The 18,015-nt window shown below is 36.8% G+C and overlaps 2 protein-coding genes and 1 long non-coding RNA gene across 3 annotated transcripts; 1 reads left to right on the top strand and 2 right to left on the bottom strand.

Annotated features, from left to right (window-relative positions):
- Window positions 1–283: 283 nt before the first annotated feature.
- On the bottom strand, window positions 284–6,645 carry ccr6b (chemokine (C-C motif) receptor 6b). Its single transcript, XM_027172040.2, has 2 exons — window positions 6,511–6,645; window positions 284–2,231 (listed from the first exon to the last, which is right to left on the bottom strand). Exons 1-2 carry the CDS (start codon window positions 6,537–6,539, stop codon window positions 1,151–1,153), a joined length of 1,110 nt encoding a protein of 369 aa, XP_027027841.2. The 5' UTR covers window positions 6,540–6,645; the 3' UTR covers window positions 284–1,150.
- LOC113659337 lies at window positions 4,259–6,917 on the top strand. Its single transcript, XR_003444620.2, has 2 exons — window positions 4,259–5,277; window positions 6,552–6,917. It is a non-coding gene; the product is annotated as an uncharacterized LOC113659337 (long non-coding RNA).
- Window positions 6,918–8,074: 1,157 nt separating this feature from the next.
- On the bottom strand, window positions 8,075–16,239 carry atp6v1c2 (ATPase H+ transporting V1 subunit C2). Its single transcript, XM_047821628.1, is given in 12 exon segments — window positions 8,075–8,765; window positions 9,393–9,522; window positions 9,622–9,719; window positions 10,836–10,923; window positions 11,080–11,172; window positions 11,486–11,542; window positions 11,677–11,787; window positions 13,878–13,969; window positions 14,080–14,174; window positions 14,677–14,762; window positions 15,455–15,522; window positions 16,066–16,239. Coding segments are annotated over 12 exon segments (1,143 nt in total). The 5' UTR covers window positions 16,195–16,239; the 3' UTR covers window positions 8,075–8,669.
- Window positions 16,240–18,015: the final 1,776 nt, after the last annotated feature.

The raw sequence follows: 18,015 nt of genomic DNA, 5'->3' as shown, positions 1-18,015 counted from the left end.
TAAAAAAAACAAGAAGCTGTAGGATAAAGATAAACAGACCTACTGACCCTGGAGGGTCAAATACCATAATATTGTGTACAGGTTTGTAATCAGTACAAATATATTTGTATAACTGATGTTTACTGAAACGCTGAGTGTTAACTTAAATGTAAAGCATGAGGTAAATGCAAATGTTTGGAGAAACAGTCTTCTTTCGCTTGCTTCCTGGCTTGTTTAAAGAATAAATAGTTTACAGAGTATGTTAATGCAATGCAAATAAAATTCGGAATAATTCACCTGCATCAACTGTCACTGCGGTTTAGTTTTATTAGACAAAAACAGCTGTACAAATGATGTGCACTGCACACTAATTCCATTAAAGTGAGAGTATTACAGTAGTTAAAACAGCCAAATAAAGCAAAAAATTATGCTTAGGCTAAAATGTTTTTTCTGATTGTATCTCAATTTGACACCACAACATTAAGAAAACATACATGCATTTCATGTTTTCCAACTTCACCTGGACTGTCATATAAATTTCATGCTGGATAAGAAGTCATTATAGAATGGTGGTCTGGTTTAATATGATTTAAACCTTTAATCAAGTTACATGCCATAGCAAAACAAACACAAGCAAAATTTTCTGTGATATTTCGGTTCTATGGTCAATATTATACCTTTTGACTTTTTTTTTTTAATTTAGGTTGCTTCTGATTGAGTTGCAGACACAGTTGCAGACAGTGTTGTAGATTTCAGAGCTCCGTATAGGAGGAAATGTCAAATTGGCACCATGAGAAGGGTTTTCCCAGGCTTCCACTTACTGTATACATGTCTAAAAGATGTATGGTTTCTGTTTGGTAGATCAGTTACACAACAATGGGACATAAAGAGTAAAAAACACATTTTAAGAAAAAAAAAACTTCTGGAACAAGTGTCCTACTAATATAAGAAATAATCATACTCAAAAGTGAAATAAACAATCATTATATCAAGACAGAACAAATATCCAGACCGGGACTGTCTTTTGTGGCTTTAGAGCCCAGAAAAATAAAATCAACATGACTATATACATATATACATTAAATCATCTGAACTTACTCCTGGCAAATTCCAGGTGACCTCAAAGTTTCAGGTTGACAATAATAATCACATTATTGCATTATACTGCACCTCACATTGTAAAGGAGGAGGGATTTGCATGATTTTCTGCAGTGATGGACTTTTGTGCTGGAATGTACATTTCTGAAGTCTGCTGTGAGGATGGTCTGGAAGAGAAGTACTTTTTCCCTAAGCACCACAAATCCTCAAGAATCTTGCTGAAATGATTCCTGAAATTGACCCCGATGAATGCGTAAAGGATAGGATTGAGGCAGCAGTGGAGATACGCCAAACTTCTAGTCACAGACAAAGCCAAGTGGATTTTCTGTTCTGTGTCACAGTCTCTCTGTTTGAACAGCCTAGTTGTGTGCCTCAAGAGGATGACATTATAGGGCAAGTGGCAGACAATGAACACCAGAACTACAGCCAGAATCACACGCAATGCCTTGTGCCTTTGGTAATTTTGTGCCCTGAGTAGAGTGTAAATAACGTTGCAGTAGCAGAAGCCCATCACCAGCAGAGGGATGAAGAATCCCACAGACACCTGCATGCTAGGCAGGAGGACTTTCATCAGATGTGCTGTGTCAGTAGACTCAAAGGTCAAGCTACACTCAATTTCTATCGTTATATTAGCATACTCCTCTCCTAGATCTGAGTATATGAACGTTGGCGTGGATAACAGAAGAGCAAACAGCCATATTATTATGCAGATCAAACGGCTGTATATCTGGGCTCTTGAGCGAATTCCAAACGAACGTCGTGCTTTAACGATGGCAACATAACGGTCTCCGCTGATGCAAGCCAACAGGAGCAAACTGCTGTAAAGGTTTATACTGTAGCTCCCTCGTAGTACCTTACAAGCCCAGGTACCCATGACCCAGTTATACTGCTCATTATATATGATCAGAGGCAAGGCAAGGACAAACAGGAGGTCTGCCACGGCCACGTTTACTAGATAGATATCTGTCATAGACTTGGCTTTTTTATAAAATGCATATGTGACAAGGACTAGAATATTGCCCAGGAGACCAAGCGCACAAATGATGGCGTATATTTGGTATGTCACCTCATGTTTATAGTTGCTTTTAATGTCACACAATTCACCATCGTCCATGTAGTCAGTATAGATATAATCATCCAGCATTGTAGACAGCCTGTAATGAAAGGAGACGCATTAACACAGTCACTGTATAATTGAATTTAATTTTGTATTAGATGTTTCTTTACAGCAGTCCTTCTCAAATAGTGAGGCGCGCCCCCCTGGGGGAGCTCGGGGCAATGCCAGGGGGGCGTGTGTGTGTGTGTCCCCAGGGGACATCCTTTTTTTGCAGATAACAAACCCTTAAGAGACACCAAGGAAAAATATTTAACAGGGATGAAAATAAAGGAGGAGAGAGATGGAGATAATGAGACAAATGTAAGTCTTCTGCAAGCTAAGACAAGGAAATATGACAAAGCGAATGTAGCCCTTGGCTTCACTGTGACTACGGTGGGAGACGAGGAAAGAACGGTATGTTTACTGTGTCTAAAAATGTTGGCAACGGACAGCATGAAGCCAAATAAATTAATGCGTCACTTAAAGACATTACACCCCAATCACGCTGATAAGCCGCTTGAGTTTTTTCAGAGAAAACGTGCCGAATACTAATACTATTCTCACTATTCTGGGTTCTATGTAGCTCTGTCTTTGTTTTATGTAGCACCATGGTCCTGGAGACGCATTGTCTTATTTCACTATTTGCTGTATCAGCTATATATGGTTGAAATGACAATGAAAGCTTTAAAGAAGCAATGGGTGGCGAGAAAGAAGCAATGGAACTGTATGAGGATGTCAGGAGTGGCAGAGAAGTACATCAGAGTAGTTCAGGATATGTATGCGAGGAGTATGACAGCAGTGAGATGTGGTGTAGGTCAGACAGAGGAGTTCAAGGTGGAGATGGGGTTACATCAAGGATCGGCTTTGAGTCCTTTATTGTTTGCTATGGTGATGGACAGGTTGACAGATGAGGTCAGACAGGAATCTCTGTGGACAACGATGTTTGCAGATAACATTGTGATCTGTAGTGACAGTAGAGAGCAGGTGGAGGAACACGAAAGGTGGAGGTCTGCTTTGGAAAAAAGAGGAATGAAAGTCTTTAAGTATTTTATGTTAACCGTCCAGTGTGGCGGCGAGTGTGGAAAAGAGATGAAGAGGCGAGCACAGACAGGTTGGAGTGGGTGGAGAAAAGTGTTGTGTGTGAAAGAAGATTGTCTGCAAGAATCACAGGAAAAGACAGTAGTGGGAGCAGCTATGCTTTATGGGTTAGAGACTGTATCATGGCTAATCTAGTGAGCTCACCCACACGTCCAAAGTTGTAAAGAAAGAATTTCACTGTGCTGTAATGTACAGTATATGTGAAAAAATAAAGACTTCTATTCTATTCTGTTCTATCTGATATTCAGTCTGAGTGCTACAATTTCATAGGCACAAGATCACAAGCGGGAGTGCTGTTGTACTACACCAAAGGTGGATGGTAGATATTCAGTACAACAGCATGATTGTGAGCGTGATATGACTTTTATACATCAGTTCTAGTAACAAAAAGTAATTCAGCGCAACTGACATTTTAGACACAGAGTCTGACAGCCTGCTTGTCCAATCGGATCAAAAGTCCAATGCATTTTTTTTTTTGAAAAACTGGCAATAATGTTATGCAGAGTTCAGTTTAATAGCAACCTTTTTCTGACATAAGAGTTGAATTGTTATTGTTTCATAATGTGCTGATGTCATTGCAGAACAGATAACCACAAATCTACGTACATGCACGAAAAGACTTCTGTGAATAAACACCCATGTCTAAACCTGCGCACTATTTTCTTATCGGATCGGTGAGACTTTAATCCTACATTTAAAAGCAGGTTTAATCAGTGTATAGCACACAGAAAAGGAAAGAAAAGAAAAAAGAAAAGAAAAGAAAAGAAAAGAAAAGAGTGTTTTTAGTGAGGTTTTTATAGGCACCTAAAGACTGGGCTTTTTTATATTAATATAAAAAAATCTACACATGATTACTGACCTAGTAATCTGCATATGGTTGCTGTGTTATTCAGTACACATTTCCTTTACACTATTTACACATTTATTTTTGTCTAACATGGACATAAATGATGAAGCTGTTTATGGGACATTGAGCTACAGGTCTGAATAAATGCAGTCGCTTACTGTATTTACTGTAGAATGAAACTAGATGGTCAGAAATATGCAGATACCTGACCATAACACTCATATGAGGGTATTTACAAGACTGTTGCTACTAATTTTAAAGCATGTAGTTGTCCATAATGTCTTTGAATAATGTTGCAGAAATACTTCCTTCATTGGAATTAAAAGGCTTAAACCTGTTCCAGTATGACAATGCCATTGTGCACAAAGCACACTCTGTGAAAACATGCTTCGCAATGACCGAGTGTCGTGCACAGAGCAACTCTACTAAACACTTTTGGGATGAATTGGAAATCTGACTGAACACCAGGCCTCCTCGTTCACCATCAGTGCATTACTTTACCAATGCTCTTGTTAGTGCCTTCTAACAGGCATGGATGTTATAATAACAGTGAAAGGGGAAATAATTAATTCAATAATCAATATTAATTCCCATGATTTTGAAATAGGATGTGATATACTCATGTGTTCGCATGAGTACTTTTGGCTATGTATTGGTCTGTTTTTGTTTTCATCACACTGAATAAACCTGATGATAATATATAATATATAAAATACAAAGAAATTAAACATAAAAAAAAGTGAGAGGGATGTGGTAGCTTAGTGGTTAAGGTCTTGGATTACTGATCAGAAGGTTGTGAGTTTGAATCCTGGGTCTCCCAAGTATCCCCTGCTGGGCTTTTTAGCAAGACCCCTGACCCTCAATTGCTCAGTTGTATAAAATGAGAAAAAAATGTACGCCGCTGTGGAAAAGGGTGTTGTGTTGTCCTGTAAGGACTTTAATATTTATATGTGTGCTTTAAATATTTTTGATAAATATTCCTCTATAAAAATTTAAAGTTTATAATTACTTTATCTACTTAATTTGTAAAAATATATGGTTCGTTTTATGCGATGCCACTTCCGGTTAGCGCTCAGTGCTCAATCTTGCAATGAACCCGGCATGGTGTGCTCTTTATAGTATCCAGCGCATCCACTAAAAACATCATAGAGGCAATGCCGTAAGTTCATTAATACGATATCACACACGTTAAAGATCATATATTAGAGATTATTTGTTCTAAAAGGCGATGTTTTATGTGCCGTTAAAAATGGTTGTAACCACCCTGTTTAAGCTTTAGCGGTGCTAATAGCAAATAGCAGTTTGTCTTTGTTAATTTATAATGCAATGTTAGCCAAGACTCTGAATATTGTTGTTTTGTCTTATTGCAGTTTTCACCGTACAATGTAAATGAGAGAGTGACAGTAAAGGGTAAATCTTACTACGACTCAGTCTTCATTGGCTACGGTTTAACTCTGTGTTTAGTCAGCGTTCCAACACACTGCACGAGAACACTACAGGTGTAGATGATACCTTTAGAATGTTTGCTTGAGTAAAAAACCTAATAAATGACACACCTACACACCTATTACAGTAATAATATTGCATCTTTGCTCATAACGTGCTGAGATGAGCTGGTTCTTTACTGGGAAACACACACTTCAGATATTTACATGCTTTGCTAACATACTATATTCTTTATAATGGAAAAACTTCGTTTTTTTTAGGATAAAACATTAAGAATGAGTAACTAATCGTGTTGATGTTCTAAGCTCTAAACCGATCAAAATCAGTGTGTGGAAAAGGGAAACTAATTTTATGCTACTCGAAGTATGTGCAGTCTACACATGGAGATGTGTATGTTTTTGTTTCTTTTTAAAAGGCATATGACAAATCTTTCTTTTGATTTATTTATTTATTTTATTTTTTATTCCCTTATTTTTATTCCCTTATTTTTAATTCCCTTATTTTTATTCCCTTATTTTTTTTTTTTCTTCATTTTTTTGACAGTTGTATGTTATTATTTAGATGAATGTCATAAAGAGATTGTAAGCAGTCTTTTTTCATTGGTGGAAGGAAAAAGAAGCGAGGACACGGCAGTAAATAAGGGCTATAAGCAGGATTTTTGTATCTAGAAAATGCACAGTATGATATATGAATTTCATAATATGTTTAATAGATAGATAGATAGATAGATAGATAGATAGATAGATAGATAGATAGATAATTCACAATTTCAAAAATTGTAAAAACTGTGACATCTATCTACAGCAACTGATAAATTATGCACCAGAGTCTCTTCATTTTAACTATAACATATCTATAAACAGCAAATGAATCCTAGTTATTTCATTAAATAAATAAACATTAAACAAACAAATAAACAAACAAACAAATAAGTAAGTCACTTTACCCATCTGATAATGTGGTCTGTTTGTCCATTTTCTTTTTCAGAAGAGTGCTGTCCTGGATCCAGTTGTGTGGCTGACACCACCGACGTAAAAGGTTTTATGATGAAGTTCAACCCTCTCCTCTTTGGTGTTTGTCTAACACAATTCATCTGTTAAGGCTTGCCTTTAAAAAAACTTGCTTCCTGTGTTAACAGAGTCCTTGCAGCCAACCACAGTGTGCAACCTTTCACGAAAGGCAGGTTTTGTGAAGGTAGCACTGATGACTGAATCTTTGTACATAGACAACATAGTAAATTCTTACTAACATGACTTTTTCGATAACTGGGATGAAACTAAACTAAGAGAATAAAAAAACAAACACTGAAGAGAAGTGGCAAGAAAATCCTCAATAAACAAACAAACATACAAATAGCCCCTTTTCCTTCTTTTTACAGTTTAGAGTTCCTGTCATTTGCAAGTTCCTCTCAAAGAAAACAATGCAATAAAATGCTTGTTAATTCATTTATTTCTTTGTTTAGTCACTTACTTACTTAACCCTTTTAAGTTCCTGCTGTCCAAATGAATGTTTCTGAGTTTTATCTCTAAATTGTTTCCAAATAATTTAAAAGTATTGATAGTTAATGAATAATTCAGATCTAATCATAAATGTCATATTTTAGGAAGAATTATGGAATAATAAGGCAGGTGTTTAATTCTCTTCGCAATATGTTGTGTTGAATAGATCAGTTCCCCATACGCTATTTTTTAAACATCCTATTTTCATGAATAAACAGACTGTCCCACAGGAAATATCCAATATGTAAATGTCATTAGTTCACATGGAGACTTGACTTTTCATCTAAGCCATATAAATATAATGTGTCATTATTATGTGTCATGTATCCTGTTATATACACATTAGCAGTGAACACATGAGTTCTAGATTTAATGACATTAATTGACTTAAGGCACAAAATATTTAATACACGCACACACACACACACACACACACACAAAACAGCATACAGGTATAGCTCAATCAACACGCTTTTTTATGATACGTGAGATGTTTTTGTAAATTGTTTAACACACAACTGATAAGAAGTTTTCAATAAAAATAATTCTGATTCTGACTGTTGAACAGATAAATAGACGCTATATTCCAGTGACAGAGATGGCAGTGAAAGGTAAAATGCTGCCACCTGCTGTTGTGTGTGGGCCACTAACTTAAGCATTTCCCCTAAAGAATAAATATTATTCACATGCACAGTCTTAATAAAATTTGTACTAAGTAAAATGTAGCTTAATTATGTGTAGAAACCTCATTACACAGCTCATTCACTAATGCACAGAAAAACAGACTTTTTTCTAATAGTATAACTTCAATTGTGAAATTCAGAATGACATTTATTACATTTGCTTATTTCCAAAGCAGACATTGTGTCTTTTGTGCTTTTGTGACATGGTACAACCTTCAACTGGCACAGTGCTCGTTGACATTGCACATGTCTTTTTATACCACAGAATGGATTAGAAGGTGCAACACAATAAATTCACAATCATGACTGTCGGTTTTATTTACAACCTTGTATGCAATTTTTTTTAAATACACAGTTCTGTTTCTATATTCTGGCAAATACCAAATATTTAGGAAGCATGTTATATTAAATGATTGTTATTAATTTTCTTTCACTCCCTGCCTGCAATAGAAGCCCTGATGCACTTAGGTTTAGACCCTGAGGTTCAGGAGCTGTCCTTCTTATAATAGTGTTCCTTTCTTCCTTTCCTATTGAAGGAAGAGCAAAAATAATTACAAAAAAAAAACGGGACTGGAAGAGTGTATAAACTGATTTAAGAAAGCATTCAAGGGGTTGACAGATTCCAATAACATAAATAAAACATGATTAAATATACTAGTGTACAATGGTTTTCTAAATGCAGCATAGTCATTTTGAGATTATTTACACTTATTTACATCATCAAACAATAAGGAGAATACAAATTGTTACTTTTAGCTTGACTACACAGTGGGGAAGTGTGTAGTATTGTGTGTGTGTGTTACGTTGATGTTCACATTTTTCCATTACATTCGTCTTTGTAAGGCCCTTTGCCATTTTGAGAGCCTTGTCTGAGTCACATGGGCATGATGTATGAGTCTGTTTTTTTGTTTATTCTGTGTCTGCTAGCTGGAGTCCAATAAGTTAATGCTGATTGGGTAATAGATGTAGGAGTAGTATTCCTGCTGTCCTATGTTAACCTCTGCAATGTCAAGTCCCACCTAGAAAGAGCAAAAGAGCATCATTTTTAATACTTAAAAAAACTGTGAAATTAATATTTCATTCAGTTGTTTACTAGAATAAAAAAATTTGTCACATGTACATTAGAGCACAGTGAATTTACTTTCATCACATATAGCAGCTTGTTAGGAAGCTGGGGTCAGAATGTAGGTTCAGCTATGATACAGAATCCCTGGAGCACAGAGGGTTGAGGGCCTTGCTTCTGTTTTGGGCCCAACAGTGGCAGCATGACCTTCTGATCAACAACCTACGGCCACAACCATTTGAGCCACCACTACCCACTGAATACATCATCCCAAACTATTCAATAAAGACATATATTTAACTGTCAAAATGGTGAATCTTTCTGTAAAGAAATATTAATTTAACATTTATTGACAGGAACGCCTTCAATCAAATCTTAAGAAGCTACATTATTTGACTCAATAAAAGGAAGAAGAAAAAAAAAAGGCTGGGGCAGGGATGACTGTTTATTCCCATTAAGAACATAAACAGGAGATAATTTACTGATTGGACAATCATTTGTATCAGTCACCATGTGGTGAATACCTACTGAACTGTGTTAACTATTAACTGGTGATCATGATTAGTGCTGGTAAAACACTCACTTCCTGTTTTCCAGTCATAGTCATGGGGTCCAGATGTGTGAATACAGAGTTGAGCTCCTCTCGTAGTCGTTTTACCTGCTTCTTCTGTGGCTGGAGCAGGAGAGTCTGGAAACTGACTGGGAGGCCATACCTGGCCCACAACAGAACCATCACGTAGAGCAATAATGGATTAAATAGATGAATACAAAATTATAAATAAGTATGTCAGAGTGTTGAGCAAAAATGTTACCTGAGGACTGACTCAACAAACACTCTAAGGGCCTTAATGTGGATCCAGGCCACAAATACTTCCTTAAAATTCACTTTCAGCCAGCGCACAAATATTCCCTGGTGATAGAAACAATTCTGACATCACTTTTTTTAAACTTTGTAGACTACAGACATACACTCACTGGCCACTTTAATACCTGCAAGCCCTGTACATTCATGCAATTATCCAAACAGCCAATCATGTGGCAGAAGTGCAGTGAATACAATCAGGCAGATATAGGTCTTAAGAGATTCATAATAGATACAGATATTCATCTCTTAAGACAGAATCAAGTCGAATGGAGAAAAAATATGTTAGAAAAATGTGATCTCGTGGACCATGGTTGGTTTTTCAGAAAATATTTTACACACTCTTTATAGTTTACACAGAATGGTGAAAAAATTCTGAGTTCTGCAGGCCAAAATGCCTTACTGATGTAAGAGGCCAGAGAAGAATGGCTGAAGGGGCAGAAAGACTGTGGTAACTACTTATGATTGTGGTGAAAATACAGATTATAGGCTGAGATTACACAAGTTTCTCTGAATTTGATGTTATTATATAAAACTATTACAGTGAAAAAAAAAAACACATGGTTTAAACATGGTGAGCAGAAAAGCATCTCAGGAAGCACAACATGCCCAGTAAAGAATCTGATTCTGAGAATAGAAACTCACTAAAATTAGGAAAGACAAAGACCTAGTGAAAATTTTCCAGTCTTCTGGGAGCCGGTGTCAATTCTAGCCTCAGATTCGATTCCGGTTGTTTAAAGGAATCCAATTTGGTCTCATGCTACTGTAGCAATCCCACCTCAAAATTTGATATGGATGTTTTTCTTTTCACTGCGCTCCTGGTTATTTGAGTTACTGTAATGTAGATTTTCTGTCAACTCAACCAAGTCTGGTTATTTTTCTCTGACCTGGCATTTCTCGTGGAAAACTTTCACTGGATGCATTTTGCACCCATCTGTGTCGAGATCCCAGGAGATCACCAGTTTCTGAAATACATAGACCAGCTCATCTGGCACCAAATTCTACACCAAGGCCAGAGTCACTGAAATAATTTTTCCCTATTCTAAACTGAAGCTAATCAACATTTGTCTATGTACAGACCTATGTCTGCATTATATCCATTGTGCTGCTGCTACATGAATGGCCAGTGAGTGTATATCCTGTAGCTGTTTAAGTGTTACTCACATACTGTTCTTTCTTATCACTGCTGAGGCGGCCCATCTCCTGTTGTTGCCTCTCTACTTCCTCTAAGCTGAAGTCTCGCACTGCAAATCTACAAGGCACCACAAACTGGTTAAGATTTCAAGTACACATTCACCTCAAGTGTGTGTGTGTCTCTCTCTCTGTGTGTGTGTGTGTGTGTGTGTGTGTGTGTGTGTGTGTGTGTGTGTGTCTCAGGTGCAAGTTCAGATCAGGTGCAGTCACTTACTTATGCTTTTTGGCATTGGCTTTGAATTCACTGACGGCATTCTTAAATAGCGTCACAGTGAAAATCCCAGCATCATCTTCCTCTAGCAATTTCCTATGAAGGACAAGTTAAGGTGTATTTATGTGTATATTTCATTGTCCCACACTCTCCCGAGTCTCCCATCGTGAACGACGCCTGATTTTCTGAAGTCGACTGCTTAATGAGGATGAAGTAAAACAGGCTAATTAGAGCCACTGAGATGGATATCAGTTATGCAGACTGAGGTGAGGAGCTTGCTTTCCATCAGTAACTTTACACTTAGGGTGAACGTAACCTGCTGACCCACGCCCTGAGCTGGACTGCGATCATGACTGGCTGATTAGTTAGCTGAGCTAAGAATAAACATCAACAAATAACAGGAACTAACCTGCTGGAGCGAGGAACCACAAACTCTGACATGGATTCATAAGAGTTTTCCCACTGCCTAATGCACGTCCTGTAAAAATGTAGTACATGTGGTGCAATTAACTGCACCATTAATACAACAATAAACTGAATCAGATGAACTTTACATTTGGTTGAGTTATTACTAACAGTGGGCTAAACACTATTAAGCACTAACACACTAACCTGGGCACCACAACTAGTAAAGTGGTGAGATACTCAGAGTTGAGAACCAAATCCTCCTTTTTCACAATGCCAGTCAAAGATCTGGTGTGCAGACTTCCCCTGGAGGGTGACAACAATATTGTTTACAGTGTTTGTCATCTTAAGTTGATATAAAATTTTTATTATATCACATCTAACAAAAAAGTAATACTATATAGAATAATTAACTGCCTCAAATCGAAAAAAAGCAGAAACGAGTTCAGTTCCGCTTTCTGGTTCTCTGTTACAGAAACAATAAATTAATATCATTTGTTTAAACATCCTATTTTTTTTTTTCTTTTTGATATATAGGCATGACTTTTTGCTTGTAGGACATTAATAACTTTTTAATATGTTTTCCAAACTGTGTAAAATATTATGCAAAATACAAAATGCAATAAAATACAACTTCAACTAAAGTGAAAGTGAGTTTCAAATGACAAACTAAAAATATATAAATCCAAATATAAAGCATTATAATATCCATCTATTCAACCATTTACTGTACCTCTTATCCTATACAGGTTTGTGGAGAACCTGGAGATTTTTCCAGGGGACTTAGGATTCAAGGTAGAGACACCAAGGATGGTGATAGGAACACCGAAAGCCTGGACCCCTTTCCGGACTTTTCAATACTGCCAGAATAACCAGTACCATAGCCGGATATTTGCACATTGCACACTTGTACATCCTGCACTTTAACATTAACATAAGTCCTGTTCCTGATTAGATTTTCTATTTTTCTGACTGTATTTTATATTATATTATATTTGATAATATTTTTCTGATATGCTTGATGTCGATGTTATTTTCTATGATATATACTTGATATATATTTATTTCTTCTTATGTTGTATTCACCTGTGCCTTATCTTTGGCTTTTATTTTTTTTTAGGACAGTCGTACAAAGTATTTCATTACATATCGTACATAGTCGTACTGTGTATAATTGTGTATGTGACAAATAAAATTTGAATTTGATTTGAAACACACATTCACACACTAAAGAGAATTTAGAGATGCCAGTCAGCCTTCAGAACATGTCATTAGACTGGGGAACAAAAGCAGAAACCCAGATGAAGGGGAACATGCAAACTCTATGCACACAGAGGCAGGACACAAACTTAAACCCCAGAGGTACGAGGCAGACATGCTAACTGCTAAATCACAGAGTCCCCCACATTATAATATAAACAACATTATTCCAATTTACTGTATTGACTGAACGTGTTGACTATTATTTTAATTACAGAATGACTCCTGCAGTAGTTCTGGCTATAATTCAAATGACATATTTATAATAATGTGCTTTTTCTAGTATGTTATAGTTTCTTTAATAACATCTCAGAATCCTAATCTTCATTCTGCATATTGTGCTTTCTGAGCTGCTTTTCTGCTCACCATGTTTGTAAAGAGTGTTTATTTTACCGTAGCTGTAGTAGTTTTTATAATAACATCCAATTCAAAAGAATTTGTGTAATCTGAGATTATAATCTGGGTTGTACTGTGAGTTCTGAGATGTGTTCACCACAATTGTAAAGAGTTACCACAGTCTTTCTGTTAGTCTGAATCAGTCAGGCCATTTTTTTCTGACCTCTCTCATCGGTAAGCCATTTATTACTGTAGATACACAGATTTGCTGCTTGCTGGATTTGTTTGTTTTTTTCTTTATTTGGTCCATCAGTATGTGAAACTTTCTGATTTCTCTGGAACATAAAATCTGTGTATTTTTCTAGCTTACATTTAAGGGAGAGAAAGAAAGAAAGAAAGAAAGAAAGAAAGAAAGAAAGAAAGAAAGAAAGAAAGAAAGAAAGAAAGAAAGAAAGAAAGAAAGAAAGAAAGAAAGGGTGGTGAGGAATCGAATGTTTATTGCTCTAATAGCTCTTATAAGTGATAACAGCACTTAACTTGTTTCATGGATGCTTCATAACTTTAAATGTAAAAAAAGCATGATGTCAGTTAATAGGCACGTTAATAAATAAAATTGTTGGTAAATTATAGTTTAAGAGCAATAAACCATTCCCAGCCATGATGTTAATAGAAAAAGAATCAACTTCATGGTGTTAACAGTATCTCCAGGCTGCATCACATGACCCCCAAGGTTCATTCTTTTCTATTAAAGCACACCTCATCATGTTTTATGCCCAGATATTATACTTCAGAGAACTTACTCATTTTTATCCTGAAGCGATCGCAGACTGAGTTTTACATCACTGTATGCAGCATTACGAGACTTCATCTCCGTCTCGACCTGGGCCACTTGCTGACACGAACGCATGCAGCCACCAACACAGATACGCACACATGAATATTAAAATACTAAAGAGCTGCTCCATTAACATTATACCTGTCAGGTCTGTGTGGGATGTATACCTTGAAGATAAGATCAGTGAGAGGTTTAAGCGCCAGGGCAGTGGGATACTTGGCTCTGTCCCACTGAAACTTTGTCATATATGAGGTCAGATCCACTGAAATACATAATATCTGCACTGAAGACTTTTTGTTTAAAACACACCATACTTGTTAGTAGTTAATCCTGCAGCAGATTATTTGAAATATACAGCAAATCTATATACAAGCTCCAAACATACCCCTCAAGGCTTGGAAATACATTTTCACTGGTGACTGTGGAAGTTTGAGATATGCCTTTTGGTCTGGGGAGAAAGGTAGAAATATGAACATGTTAAAAAAGTAATAATAACAATGACACAAGCATGTATAACAAAATAATATAATTTGATTACATGTGAATTCTTATAGACATCTATTCCTATACAGTACGTGGGTGACACAATAACTATATTATGATATGCACAGGTAACGGGATCCGTGTGCCGGCCAAGCTGAGAAGAGTGGAAACTGCCACCTGCTGTGTCTGCTCTTAGCTAATGATCTCATCCTGTTCAATATGGGGGAGTTCATTAGCTTAACACTAAGAGCTGAAAGTGACTGTGTCAAGCTCCAATATACCTCCATTAGACAGAACGTTCTCCATGAACTTGTCACCGCAATGCTCCATGTGCTCAGCCATACACTGTGATGTTTTTCGCATTACACTGTAAATGAGAGACAAAGCATCTGAATATGTTCATGTTTGTGTTTTAATCAAGCATTTAAAGACACTAGTTCATACATAATTGGTGCATGACACATTTCATTTCCCCTTAAGAAGTTTGACATAGTTTAAAAAAACAACCTATTCAACACAGTTTCCTGATGAGTTCATAGAGTTCGCAAGTTCATAGAGCTTTGTTTTCAGAAACTTCGGGTTGATGTTCTGATTTTCCGAAAATGCAACCAAAATGGTTATGACTGTTCAGGACATGATTCAGACTGAGGTGAAGAGGACTGCCGTTGTGAAATGGAGAAAAGAAGAAAAAACCCAGAGCTCAGTTTCCACAACACAAGGAGGCACGGAACATTGTGAAGTAGCACCTGAAACAAGAGCCTGCTGGATTGAGTGTCTCGGCTAACGATAATTGCTATACAGTTGCTTGTGAATTTTCCCACTGACAGCTCAAATAGGCCAGATGGATGTGTCTGAGGAATGAAATAACCTATGGAATAACCTCTGGCTTACCCACAACACACCATGGATTTTAAGATAAATAAGATTTTTAGTTAAATAAAGCAGGATGAACCTAAGACTGAATTGAATAAATTAAAAAAATTGAGTCTAGCTTGTGGAAAATACATTCAAGCAGTCACTTTTAAAACCATTGAAACTGGAGTTATAGGATTTGCTTACTCTTCTGTGTAGGAGTCAAGTCTGGAGAGATCATCGGACACGCTGAGCAACACATCCAGTGTTCCTACCTGGTAAAAACCAGTGATCACAGTATGTTTAAACGTTTAACAGTGACCTCGCTATAAACACTGAGGCTAAGTATGACCATAGTCAATATTCATTTAAGTGTAACAAGATAGATTTAGTTTCAAAAATTCAGAGAAAGAAAGCAAGCATAGAGTAAATGGTTTAAAATTGTGTCATACAGGTCTTAAAACAAACATCTGTGCAAATCAATACAATATAACTGCAAGCCTTTTCTTGACAGAAGCGTGAGTGAGAGCTCAACACTCTTGACCTCCATAATACATTATGCAGATTTGACCCTGATCTGTCATGCTGCAAGTCTTCTGCATAGACTTACACAAGTACTCGTATAATTATATTTAAATGATTGTCTTTGATAAATCTGACATGACTCTAACCACCCTAAAACTCCCTCCATCTCTCTCTGTCTCTCTCTGTCTCTCTCTCTCTCTCTCTCTCTCTCTCTCTCTCTCTCTCTCTCTCTCTCTCTCTCTCTCTCTCTCTCTCTCTCTCTTTATTTATCAATAGGCAAATTTCAGTCCTACCTTCAGCTCTGGGATGTGAAATCTGAAGTAGCTTCCTAGGCTGGATTTGACTGTGGCCCTTTTAAGCTTTTCCAAAGACTGTGAACTGACTTTGTCCAGTGGAACTGAAATGAGCCAAAACTCTGCCATTCCTTCCTCACCCACTTTCCAAACGTGGGCCTTCTTCACACTTCAAATGCTGTGATAAGAGACGTTCATTACAACCATTGAAAGTAATTTACGATGTACGCCTTACTAAGAAACTTGTCAGCTTTACAAAGGCATCGTAAGATTATATGTCACCTCTGATTTCAACTGACTTCACTGTCTGGAAGGCTTGTGTTTCCAGTACTGGAAAAAATAATATCCTAACAAATGTAATTAACTCTCAGTCAGCTAATAACATGATTTTGTATCGTACGTAACAGCACATATAGCACATTTCTCATCATATATGAGCATATTAAGCATTGACTCTAGCATAATTTCAGCCTAAAAATGACTTTTAAACTTGTATTTGTTTAATATATGTTGTTTTATTTTACATAGCTACACAAGGAGATGTTTAGACCTTAAATAATCCCAGTATGTAAAAAGTTAAACCTATTAGTAATGCTTTCACAAATGTATGGCCAATCAATATCATAGTGCTTATAGTTTTCTTCAACACTATAACTAGGGGACACACTTCATCACAACCAAGTGAAAAAATATGTGTGTCATGGTAGGGATTGCTGTAATGATCTGAAGCAACAGCAATGGACAGTAGCCTATAGTTTATAATACACCATTCAGATAATAAGTTCAGCAGGTAGTTTAAATAAAAAATTCATGATTCATTTAAGGCTGAAAATTTCCATGACATCTTCAATGACATTTTTAAATAATAATTCCATAGTTAATAAGACTTTCCATTTGGCATGATTGATCATCTGGCTTACAGCTTTATGTGTAAAGTAATTGTTTTATAAGACGAAAAATATAAAATGAAATTGTTTTTAAACCAGGAATTAAATCACATAGGATTTAGAGGAGTGAAGGGGAGAAATAAATGTTCCTACCTTACAGTGAAGGTGTCCATAGTAAGGCCTGATCCATATGGAGTTTAGTGCATTAATGTCCTGTCCATGTCACAGTGTGCTCAAGTACAGAAGCTCTTCATACATCGCTGCACACAAGAATCCTCTCATCTGTCTCACACACACTGAACACTGTCATCACTTGGCTAGACAAGGTAGGATCGGCTGACGTCATTTCCTTATTAATGACGAAACGTTCCAGCCACCATTATTCATTTTGGCATGTGTTTGCCTCATCTTATTTATTTATTTATTTATCTATCTATCTATCTATCTATCTATCTATCTATCTATCTATCTATCTATCTATCTATCTATTTATTTATTTATTTATGTGTTGTTTATTTATTTGTTAGTTAGTTAGTTAGTTAGTTTGCTTGTTTGTGTGTTAGTTAGTTAGTTAGTTAGTTAGTTAGTTTATTTATTTGTTTGTTTGTTTATTACTTACTTATATGTTTTTTGTATATTTGCATGTTTGTTTGTTTTTTTTTTACCTAAAAGGCGTTCTGAGAACTACAAATCAACGTCACAGTCACTACACTTTACAGTCATTAGACTGAGGACGTGATGATCCAGTGGTTAAGGCGCTGGGATCTTGATCAGAAGGTTGGGGTTCGAGTCCACAAGCTGCTGAGCATCAATGTTGGGTCCTTGGGCAAGGTCCTTAAACTCACCTGCTCCAGGGGCGCCGTCCCTATGGCTTGACCCTGCGCTCTGACTCCATAACCTGGGATATGCGAAAACCCTGGGGCAGTCGTGGCCTAATGGTTAGAGAGTCTGACTTGTAACCTGAAGGTTGTGGGTTCGAGACCACGACTGAGGTGCCCTTGAGCAAGGCACCGAACCCCCCAACTGCTCCCCGGGCGCTGCAGCATAAATGGCTGCCCACTGC

The sequence above is a fragment of the Tachysurus fulvidraco genome, chromosome 12 (genome assembly GCF_022655615.1).
Source record: "Tachysurus fulvidraco isolate hzauxx_2018 chromosome 12, HZAU_PFXX_2.0, whole genome shotgun sequence".
Taxonomy (NCBI): Eukaryota; Metazoa; Chordata; class Actinopteri; order Siluriformes; family Bagridae; genus Tachysurus; species Tachysurus fulvidraco.
Note: the sequence above shows the minus strand (reverse complement) of the source record. Positions and strands in the feature narration are given on the sequence as shown.

Bases quoted from the DNA above. Each gene is read 5' to 3' on its own strand.
- ccr6b (XM_027172040.2), bottom strand. From the start codon at position 6,539: ATGGACAAACAGACCACATTATCAGATGG. The intron at 2,232-6,510 runs GTAAAGTGACTT...CTTTCATTACAG, and splicing joins CAGACCACATTATCAGATGG to GCTGTCTACAATGCTGGATG.